This window comes from Trichechus manatus, unplaced genomic scaffold (assembly GCF_000243295.1).
Source record: "Trichechus manatus latirostris isolate Lorelei unplaced genomic scaffold, TriManLat1.0 scaffold00022, whole genome shotgun sequence".
NCBI classification, from domain to species: domain Eukaryota; kingdom Metazoa; phylum Chordata; class Mammalia; order Sirenia; family Trichechidae; genus Trichechus; species Trichechus manatus.
This window is the reverse complement of record NW_004443958.1, coordinates 1,165,809-1,178,091: the sequence shown is the minus strand read 5'-3', so window position 1 is coordinate 1,178,091 and position 12,283 is coordinate 1,165,809. Positions and strand designations below refer to the sequence as shown.

The following is a 12,283-nucleotide window of genomic DNA, read 5'->3' as shown; positions in this document are numbered from 1 at the left end:
ATTCCAACCTCATCTGGTACCACATAGCCCCTTACTCTCTCCTCTCTGGCACATAGGCTTTCTTTCAATTTTGGGAATGCATATTTCACTTGTACAGCCTTTGCACCTGTAGTTCTCTCTGCCTGGAACATTCTTCCCTCTGCTTCTCATCTAAAAAAACAAAAAAACAAACCAGTTGCTGTCATATTAATTCCTATTCATGGTGACTGTGTTCTATAGGGTTTATCATGTAGTTCTATGACTGTGATCTTTTGGAAGTAGATCACCAAGTCTTTCTTCCAAGGTGCCCCTGGGCACTGTCAAACCACCAGCCTTTAGGTTACTAGCCAAATGCTTAATCATTTGCGCCACCCGGAACTCCACGTTTCTCATCCATTCATTCTTCAGGTTTCTATTTCAGCATCACTTCCTCAGGGAAGTGTTTCTGAATTCCCTAACCATATCAAGGACCCCAAACGTAGGGTGTCAGTACTAAACGCCCCTTCTTAACGGTTCCGCCAGAAATGTAATTTATCCGTGTGCATTATGTAATTTGTTTAGAGCCAGACTCACCTACGAGACTGAATGCTCCATGAAGGCAAAGATCAAGATTACTTTTGATCTTCATTATGGCCTCAGTTACTAGCATGCTTCTTGCTCAATGAATGTTTTTTGAATAGATGACTAAAGGGATACATTTTAAATTCTCAGAAAGTTTATACAAAGAATCAATATGATCCATGTGTATTTTGATTCTTTTAAGTAATGGTTCTGTTGAACAGCCTTCTGTGAACCCTGCCCTTTATATGTTTGGCTGGAAAGAAGATGTTGCAGAAAACACTTATCATACAGGCAAGCATGGTGGCCAAGATGAAGTGATGCTGAAAGAATAAAGATCTCTGCTCCATCATTGACAGGATATGTAGCAATTCATTTAGACTGGAGACCAAGCAATGTCGTTCACCAGAAAGACAGCAGCACTGGATTCAAGAGTTCAATTGTCTTGTTCTTATGCTGCCTTTCACTTGTTCCAATTCTGCTGTAAAATACACGTTTTGGTTTAGATAATTCATCCTGCTGTAAAATACATATTTTTGTAAGCATTGTATTATATTCAGGCCAAGTTGCAAAGTGAAGGTTCTAACATTCAAGTTAACCAAGCAAAAATGTTGTGTACCTAGCATGTACTGAAAACAAACTTTACCTAATTCACAATTCAGGCAGATACTGCTTTTATGATAGTCTCTGTGGTAATACGGAGGTCTAACAGAAGAGTTGAACGATTAACTTGATATAGAATTGGCAGAGCATTGGTTTAAGTGATGGAGGAACTGAGTTCCAGTCCTGCTTTTCAAGTGCAAGTCAGCCTTATTTTTGTTTGTTTTGTTTAATTTTTTTCTTTTTTTTTGCTGTAAAATAAGATTTTATTTGGAGTGAACTATTCTGTGAGATCCTCCCCATTCTCTGTGCTAGGAGTTTGGGGTGATTTCATTCTGCTGTGAGCCTAGATCGAGGAACTTCAAGGAAACAGTGCAGAGAAATTGATTTGCATACCCTGAAGCTTGGGGGACACAATAAGTTATTATTAAAACTATGGCTGAAATATCTATATGGAGAATGTCTGTCTCGAACACAGAGGGCTGCATTTATAAGAAATTGCATCTCCAGAGAACATGAATCAAAGGGGCATGTTTTCAGATTACAAAATGCAGTACTTTCATGAGAGAGTTCTGGCCTGGGGTTGTCTTATATCCTGCCAAGAATTCTACTTGGAAGGGTGAGGACAAATTCTGTATGACAGTTACATTATTAATATATGATAGTACAATATTTTGTTTCCAAGGCAGTATTCAACCTTGGTGTTGGTACTGACAAGGCAGAGAAAGGAGTCATGACTGGAAGTAGGGGTGGCAGGACAGGTCTACCAGACAGTTAAGGTACTGAGGGTATTGTTTATTCTGGTAAGAAGACACTTCTAGTGGGATGCCACATTGTCTAGACAGTACTGCTAATTCATTCTAATTACCAAACCAACTTAAGAAATAGAGAGGACCTGTTGCCGTTGAGTCAATTTTGATTCATAGCAACCCCATAGGACAGAGTAAGAGCCCCATAGGATTTCCAAGGATGAAATCTTTATGGAAGCAAATTGACAAAGCTTTCGCCTGTGGAGCAGCCAATGGGTTAGAACTGCTGACCTTTTGGTCAGCAGCTGAGTGCTTTAACCACTGTGCCATAAGGTCTCGTTTGAAATGTAGAGAGCAAGTTAAGAAATTGAGAGGGCACCTGATGCAGATAAACGTGTATCATATTTATTATAATGTGTGATGCAAGTTAGCTATCTTTTAAGAAAAAATATATTTATGCTTTCAGTTTATAAATTATGAGGTTGAATAAATAATGGGGCAGAAAGAAGCTAATGCTATTTGACACATATGATATGTTAATACAGTTGTCCCTGATACTAAAGCTTTTTGCTGTTCCACATCTATCATGGAGTGAAATAGAAGGATGCTGCTGATCACTGTCTAGTGAGAATATGGAGCTATCCATTACATCAAATACTAATTAGTCATTATAGAGCCATATTTTTCCTCATATGTTTACATGAATTGAAAGAATTACCTGAGTGACTCAAAGAAACAATATATATATGTCTTCAGACAATTTATTGTACAAGTAAACTTGTAACTTACTAGCTTGGATGGCCTAAGCAGTTTTCTAACAAGACAGATGTTATAGCTTCAATCCATTTATGACACAGCTTTATCAGACATTATAGATTCATACTAAACACATCTGCTCATGTAAACACTATGCAAGTGTACATCGTTGGCCAAAAGTAAATTAGAGAAGACCTATCACCCCTAGTGGAAAATCAAAAACATAAGTCTAAATGTTAGATTACTAGAAAGTGTATTTATAATACTGCATATGCATACATCATATGAATAGTTCGAAAAAGATGTTTACACAGTTTATTAGAGTCATAGGGAAATACTGCTGAAGATATATGATTTACTATATCATTTCTATCTAAATTATTCTGGATATGTGATATACTTTTATTTGAATTGCATTTCCACAAACATTTTTCAGTAGTTTTTGGGACATATCACTGACACAAACTATATTATATTCTCACTTAAATCATTTCCTTTTTCTGTACATACTTACATTAAAATAAATAAACACAAAGTCTGCCATCAACAAACCTACACAGAATGATTAAAGATATCCCATCATAGACCTTAAGAATATAATGTTTCTTTTTTGTTACTCACTTCGTCACTTAATCAATGAAAAGCAAACCTGAGTTCTATTATCCTGAGATCTAATTTCGGAGCTTAGATTTTTACTCACTTTCATTGTTAGTTCAAACAATTGTTATAAAATCGTCAAGATATATTTATATTTACATACGTGCTTGCAAATTTTTTATGGATGTCTCATTTTATTCCCTCTTTTCTACTAGTACATTATGCACTTAGTATAATAACATTTAGACTTCTGTTTATCCAAAAAATGTTAACAGAATTGCTTTAATGGCATTTCTCTTAATAACTTGTAGCTGAACATCTTGTTTTTTTAACAGCTGAAGACGCATGTGGAGGAACAATGAGAGGATCCAGCGGCATCATTTCCAGCCCTGGCTTTCCAAATGAGTACCATAACAATGCTGATTGCACTTGGACCATTGTAGCAGAGCCTGGGGACACCATTTCGCTCATATTTACTGATTTCCAAATGGAAGAAAAATACGATTACTTAGAAATAGAAGGTTCTGAACCACCTACAATATGGTAAGTAGATAGTTTCTATTTTTCTACCATTGATGTCCTTGTCTGAGGCAGACTGGGGATCAAAGAACTACTATAAGTGATCCTTTAAAGGTTTAGATATTTTTAAAAAGCCTGTGGTTACATGAACATTATATGAGCAGCTGTTAGAGATGCGGGATATTTTTAAGAATTGGAGTGCTAATATGTAAAATACATTGCGATTTTGAAATATGGAGCATTCTATCAGTATTTCTTTATCACTCAGTCTGTGAAAAGTGATATGTGCATTTATCATCATTTGTGCAAATTTTAAAAAGTTGTTCTATTGTGATCTGTGGTTTTGCTCCTTAGCATGGCAGTCCATACTTGATGGTTCCTTTCAAATTAATTGAATGGTCTTAAAAATAATCCTTGTTTTTTTTCCGTAAACAAGTGTTTTATGTATTCTGCTATCCAAAGGTAAAAATCAAATAGTGTGATCTTGTGGGTATGATCTATTTCTTTAGAGGCTTACAGCACGGTCTCATAAAAACTGAAGTTTTCATAACATGTATTTTAGGTCATAACATTTTTAAAAGGAAATTTTTTTATACTATTTTTTTCTTATTTGAGTATCCTGAATTCACTGAATCAGAAACTGAGTAAAAGAAAGAATGATGAGATTGGTGAAGTATAGAAATAGGTAAATATTAGACCCAGAAGGACATTTTAAGCCATGTAAAAAATTTGATAAGAACAGTGGGAATTTATTGAAGTGTTTTATCAAAACAATTATATGAAGAGTGTGCATTTTCAAATGATTATTCTTACTAGAATGTAGAGACTGATTTGAAGTGAGGCTTAATTAGCTGTAGAAAGATCACTTACATGGTGATTGCAGTAATCCAAGAAAAGATCATGGTAGTTGGGTGGTATTGATGGAGATAAAAAAGAGAACTGAGTTGATTATTTAGGAAATATAATCAAAAGTGCTCTGTTTTGGACTGGAGAATGATAAAGAAGTTGACATTAAAATAAAATCTGGTTTTTGATTTGCACAAATTGATGAAGGTGGTAGTAATATTCCCTGTGATGGGAAATATTGAAGAATGGTGAAGTTTGGAGTGGGGATGCTATGAATATTGAGTTTAGTTTTGGATACGTGAAGTTTCTTTAGGACATGCAGTTGGAGCCATCCGATAGATAAGTTTATCTGTCATTTATATGTACTTATCTGTATGATTTCAGAAGGTCAGAGTAGAGGCATAACCCTGTATTTATTTGATACTGATGGCAATTGAACCATCGTTGTTGCTGTTAGGTGCCGTCGAGTCGGTTCTGACTCATAGCAACCCTGTGTACAACAGAACGAAAAACTGCCTGGTCCTGGGCCATCCTCACAATCATTGTTATGCTTGAGCCCATTGTTGCATCCACTGTGTCAGTCCATCTCATTGAGGGTCTTCCTCGTTTTCTCTGGCCCTCTACTTTACCAAGCATGATGTCCTTCTCCAGGAACTGATCTCTCCTGATAACATGTTCAAAGTATGTGAGACGGAGTCTCACCATCCTTACTTCTAATGATCATTCTCGTACTTCTTCCAAGACAGATCTGTTAGTTCTTTTGTCAGACCATGGTATATTAAATTAGATAGAGACAGAATGAAATGAGAAATCAAGGCAGCCTAGGACTGAGCCTGAGGATCAACAACATATAAGTACCAGGCTGAGGAGGATGAGTCAGCAAATGAAACTGAGGAAGTGGATTCAGAGAGGTAGCAGAAAATATTATGGAGGAAGATACCACAAAGAAGAGTTTGAAAAATGAAGAGTAGACAACAGCACAAACTGCTGCTGAAAGGACACTAGCTAAATGCGGAAAAATGAAAAAAAGCATTTTCATAGTGAATACATTGGGCTGGGCTTCAGCAAAAGCACAAAGTGTTTTTATCATCTTATTACCTACCTTTTAAAATAAGACAAAAACTGACATACTTTACTAAAACCACGTTGAGTTTTTTTTTCTTCTGCACTTACCAAAAAAAGCAAACCAGTTGCCATTTAACCAATTTCAATTCATAGCACCCTGTATGTTTCAAAGCAGAGCAGCACATAGAGTTTTAATGGCTGTGACCTTTCAGAAGTAGATTGCAAGCTCTTTCTTCCAAGGTGCCTCTGGCAGGATTTGAACTGCTTTTTGTTTAGTAGCTGATCGCTTAACCATTTTCACTCCTCAGGGTACTTCTCTACTTTTAGGCCCTTAGTACTCAGGGTTATATAACTTTAGATCCTTCCATGATAATTTCATGCCTGGGTTCAATGACACTCAGCAGAATCCTGGTGTTAAATGTTTAAGAATTGTATAACTATTGTTATGGAAATTGCTACTTCTACAGTGATACATATTTAACTTATAACAATGAGATGATAATGCCATGAATTTTCTAATAATTATAATATCTTTTGGTATACAAGTGATACTATTAAATGTGAAATGACGGAAATTAGAAAACATTGCTTTGTACTTTCAATTTTCCTGCTACCATTGAACTCTAGAATTCAAATCTAATTCCTATACTCTGTGGATGATAATATCCATTTACGTTCATCTAGTCACTTTCTTTCGGTTAAATAAACATTCTTAGTAATAATCTGAACGATTTCTTACCAATCTGAGTAGCTAGAACAATGTAGCTTGTCCAGTAATAGTACCAGATACACAAATTCTTGCTTTCTTTGTTTTCTCCTTAAATGACACTGGGTCACTTTACTCATTTCCCTCTTCGTGAGGAAGAAAAAGCAGCTAAGAAATTCATTGTCTTTATAATTAGTGTTATAAATGTTTAGGTAGACTTGCCAGTATCCTGGTTATATAATAAATCAACACCTGGGTCATTTGACACCTTTCAAAAAATTGATGCAAATGTGTAAACTGTGTTATATTTATATAAAGGTTAATTTAAAGATACATAGTGTCAGTAAGTTATTAATAATGTATATAGATAGTAACATATATAACCTTAAAAAGTCACATAAAATAGCCTTCGTTTTAAATTGTATTAGTTAAAATGATCTGTGAATAATTAAAATAAAACCATTAAATTTCATTGTGGCATTGTAATCCCTTTAAATATTTTAATGTTCTCATACCTTTTTAAAGATCTGGTGGTCAAAATGAGACATTTTATTTCAGGTGACCTTATATTAGGCCTTATCATTCTGCATTTACTACAGTGTTCATATACCATTTCCAATTTGCAGTGGAACTCAAAAGAGAAATTTTAACTGGTAAACATTCACACTCTTTTAATTAAAATTACAAATTGTTCCTTTGACTTCACAGCCCTCACTGAAGACCTAACACTGAGGGCCATAGAGCTTGCCAGTAATACTATGTATTGCTGTTTTGCTCCTGAAACTCAAACAGTGAGGCAAAGCTTAACATAGCCTGTATTTGGCTTTGGCAAGACAGGCAAAGCCAACCCAACAATTACTTTGTAGAAACCGTATTAACAGTTAGTCAGTGACACACTTGCAAGCTGGCCATGCTAAACCAGTAGTATCTTGTTCATTGCAAAACAATAAACAGTAGCTTTGCATGATCCAAAAGGACTGCACTGGATCCACTCGGTTATTACTGGATGATAAGACTTTATGACGCCTGATGAATGTCAACTAATTCCAGTGTAGTAAGATGAAAAATAACATAAAATAAAGAAGCTTGAGTTCTAATTTCAGCTTTGGACTTTGTTGATGGGTGACAATTAGGTAAATAATGTCACCTGCCTAGATCTCAGTTTCCTCATGTGTAACATTCAAGGTTTCTCTCAACTCTAATATAGTATGGCATTATCTACTTAGGTGGTATGGTGAGGGCATGGGGATGGACATTGCTAGATGTGATGTGATGGATCACTTTTATGTGATCTTTCTAGCCATTGTCTTGTAACTCCAACCCAAGTGATTAGGCAGGACTGTGTGATAGGGTAATTGTGGCCCACCAAAGGGATTGGTCAGTTTTGTCATCCTACTAAGTTTGAAATCGGCCATCCCAGAGGTGGGAAAGAGAAGATACCATCACCACCAAGGAAGAACAGCCAGGAGAAGAGAGCTCCTCCTTTGGACCTGGGATCCCTCTGCTGTGAAGCTCCTGGAAGTAGGAGACAGAGAGAGAGTGAGCTATAACCCTGGAGACAGTGAGAAGCAGTGGCAGTAGAGACCCAGCAGGAGAGACCTGGCTGTAGGAGATGTGCGGTGAGATTCACAGCCCACGGAGAGAGAAAACTGAGTGCCTTTGGGCAGAGACCTATGGCCAGGGAGAAACATACCTGCCACCATGGCTGGGGAGAGGCTGTCCTGATGGAAGAACTGTATCCTTGAGTGTTCCTGAGCCCTAATAGTAACCTATTACTTCCCCAATAAATCCCATAATCATGAGTATGGTCTCTGAATTCTGTGTGGCCATTGCAATGAATTACCAAACCCAGCATAGAAGTAGAGAGTGCTGTGGGAGGGATGGTTGGTGTCAGAGTTGATAAAGACGGTGAAGAGAGAAGACACATCTGACCTCTGCCTCACAGGAATCAGCCTTAGGCTGTAGATCTTGATCCCCTTCCCCCAAGTGAAGTTAGAGGAGGTCAGACACTGCCGTCACACAGTTTTTTACACTAGATAATGCCTTATTTAAAAAGCCTTGAGGGAGAGTTGAATTAGGTTTCCAAACTTAATTTATTTAGTTTCTTAGTAGAATTCCATTCATTCGTTGTTAATTCAACAAGTACTTTTTAGGTACATGCTACATGACAGGCTTTGTTCTTAAGTGCTTGTGATACATCAGTGACTAAAGACCCAGAGGCTTGCTCCTGCAGAATTTATACTTTTAGCAGTTAGAGAAAGACAGTAAGCAATAACTAGCATAAATAAGATAGATTGCATATTCTGTATAGAGAGTAATATGAAAGAAAAGATAGAGCAGGGTAGGAGAGTCCAGGAGAGTAGGAGTAGGGAGATGGAATGTAGGATATGTAAATGAAGATCTGAGATTGGAACAAAGTATTGAAAAAAGTAAAGTGGTTAGCCAAGCACGTATCTCAGCATCAAGAGTTTCAGGCAGAAACAACATCTAGAGCAAAATACATTAAGGCAGAGCAGGTCACAGTGTGTTAGAGGAACAGCAAGAAGGACAATGTGGCTACAAATGAATGATCATGGGTGTGAGTGCTAGGAGAGAAAGACAGAGAATTATGGAGCCCTGGATCATGTAGAGCCTCAAGAGTCATCTTTGGCCTTCAAGTGAAATGGTGAGTCACTGTAGGGTTCGGAACACAGTAGTGACATGATCGGACTTATCTTTTAGAAGATTCTCTCTGGCTGCTATGTGGGGATCAAATAATAGGAGGGAAGGGGGATCATTTGCAGTACTCTAAGTGAGAAAGTTTATAGTTGGTAGGATGAGGTTATTATCACAGTGGAAATGATGAAAGTTGTTGGATTTTTGAGATAAAGTTGGCAGAATTCCTCACTGATGAAATGTGAAGTGTTAGAAGTAATTTATGATTATTAATAGAAGGATTATAAATTTAAAAATAAAAATAGAAAAAAAAAGGAAAAAACTAATTACTGAGTCCTAGGGTATTCCAACACTAATGACTCAGCAAATTTTGGAGGAGCTAGTTTAGGAAATGATAAAACCAAAAAAAAAAAAAACACCTGTTGCCATCAAGTCGCTTCTGACTCATAGTGATCCTATAGGACAGCTGGTGGATCTTTCGGTTAGCAGCCAAACGCTTAACCACTGCACCACCAGGGCCCCAGGAGATTGATAAGGAGAGTCAGTTATATTGGAAGAAAACCAAGAGTGTGGTTTTCTGGAAGCCAAATGAAGAAAATATATCAAAGAGAAGGGACTGGTTAATTATGTCATATGCTGATGATAGACTAAGTAAGATGCTCTTCAAAATTAATTGTTGGATTTAGGAACATTTCAGTCTATGGTAACTTTGATGAAAGGAATTTTGAGAATGATAGTCTAATGGTGTTTTTAAGAGAGAATGGGAGACGGGAAACTGAAGATAGCTAGTATAAATAAATCTCACAGGAATTTCAACAAAGGTAAACAAAGCATTGGTGCAATAGTTAAAGGAGGAAGTAGGATCAAGAGATATTTTTTGTTTTTGTTACTTATTTTTTATGGCAATTGGGAGAAGTAAAACCATGTTTAAGTGCTGATGAAAATGACGTACTAAAAAGTGGTAAAAAATTGGTGGTGTAGGAGAGTGGGGGGAATCACTGGAGCAAAATGAAGGAGTAAAGATAGTGAAAGTAATCACCCCTTGTTAAAAATCTGTTTGTCAAAGGAAGCAGGGAAAAATGACAATAAATAGAAAGTGAGGCAAAAAAAAAAAAAAAAGATTAACAGACTATTTGGGGGACTTCTCTATGCCAAAATTATGAGGAGTTTAATTACAGTTTGGCAGCTACATATATAGAAATAAAAGGGGAACAACTGGTTATTGAAGACTAGAATTAAGAGGAATTTTTTAAAGGAATTATTAAAGATTGTGATGAAGGACTTTGTAATAATTGTAATTTTTTTTTCAGATTGGATAACAGAAAAGATGCAAATAATAGAAGAACGTCAGAAAAATATGCTAATATATTGAGACCAAAGAGGAAATGATGAATTACATTTATAAGATGTAGGTTTGAGGGTTAATTTAAGCAGGATTTATACAAGAAAATATTGCACAAGAAGTTGGAAACGTGTGAGTTAAATATGGCAAATAGATTGAGGTTTTTGTTAGGTGGTTGCTACAAGTTGTTGAGTCAGTTTCGACTCATAGCAACACTGTGTACAACAGAACTAAACACTGCCTGGTCCTGCACCATCCTCACAATCCTTCCTGTATTTAAACCCATTGTTGCAGCCACTGGATCAGTCCATCTTATGGAGGGTCTTCCTCTTTTCCACTGACCCTCTACTTTACCAAGCATGATGTCTTTCTCCAGGGACTGGTCCCTCCTGATAACATTTCCAACGTACGTTAGACAAAGAAAGTCTCACCATCTTGCCTCTAAGGAGCATTCTGGCTGTACTTCTGAAAGACAGAATTGTTTGTTCTTCTGGCAGTCCATGGTGAATTCAATATTCTTCACCAACACCATAATTCAAAGACACTGATTCTTCTTTGATCTTCCTTATTCACTGTCCAGCTTTCACATGCATATGAGGTGATTGAAAATAACAGCTTGGGTCAGGTGCACCTTAGTCCTCAAAGTGACATCTTTATTTTTTAACACTTTAAAGAGGTCTTTTGTAGAAGCTTTACTCGATGAACTATTTCTTGACTGCTGCTTCCATGGGTTTTGATTGTGGATCCAAGTAAAATGAAATCATTGACAATTTCACTGTTTTCTCTGTTTATCATGATGTTGTTTATTGGTCCAGTTTTGAGGAGTTTTGTTTTCTTTATATTGAGATGTAATCTATACCCAAGGCTGTAGTTTATGATTTTCATCAGTAGGTGCTTCAAGTCCTCTTCACTTTCAACAAACAAGGTTGTGTAATCTGCATATTGTAGGTTGTTAATGAGTCTTCCTCCAATCTTGATGCTGTGTTCTTCTTCATATAGTCCAGCTTCTCAGTTTATTTTCTATGCATACGGATTAAATAAGTATGGTGAAAGGATACAACCCTGATACACATCTTTCCTTATTTGAAACCATGCAGTAGCTCCCTGTTCTGTTTGAATGACTGCCTCTTGGTCTATGCATTGGTTCTGCATGAGCACAAGTAACTTCTGGAATACCTATTCTCCATTAGGTTATCCATAATCTGTTACGATCCACAAAGTTGGATGCCTTTGCATAGTCAATAAAACACAGGTAAATATCTTTCTGGTATTCTCTGCTTTCAGGCAAGATCCGTCTGACATCAGCAACGATATCCCTTGTTCCACACCATCTTCTGAATCTGGCTTGAATTTCTGGCAGTTCCTGCTGATGTACTGCTGCAACCTTTTTTGAATTATCTTCAGTAAATTTTACTTGCATGTTATAATACAGATACTGTTGCAAAATTTCTGCATTCTGTTTGATCAGTTCTTTTTTGGAATGAGAATGAATGTGGATCTCTTCCAGTAAATTGGCCAACTAGCTGTATTCCAAATTTCTTGGCATAGATAAGTGAGCACTTCCAGCATTGCATCTATTTGTTGAAACATCTCAACTGGTATTCCATCAGTTCCTGTAGCCTTGTTTTTCACCAGTGCCTTTAGTGTATCTTGGACTTCTTCCTTCAGTACCATCTGTTCTTGATCATATGCTACCACCTGAAATGGCTGAATGTCGACCAATTCTTTTTGATACGGCAACTCCGTGTATTCTTTCCATCAACTTTTTTTTATTTTTTATTTTATTGTACTTCAGGTGAAGGCTTACAGAACAAACAGTTTCTCATGAAACAGTAGTACACATGTTGTTTTATGATATTGGTTAACAACCCCACAACATATTAACCCTCTAAATTCTCAACGTTTTTTTTT

General features: G+C 36.6%; 1 protein-coding gene across 2 annotated transcripts in view; it reads left to right on the top strand.

Moving 5' to 3' along the window:
- CSMD3 (CUB and Sushi multiple domains 3) overlaps positions 1-12,283 on the top strand; it is a 1,379,111-nt gene that overhangs the window by 401,881 nt on the left and 964,947 nt on the right. For both annotated transcript variants that reach the window (XM_004372959.1, XM_004372958.1), the window contains exon 5: positions 3,575-3,782. In XM_004372959.1, coding sequence (XP_004373016.1) covers positions 3,575-3,782 — 208 coding nt within the window. The remainder of the gene's footprint in view (positions 1-3,574; positions 3,783-12,283) is intronic.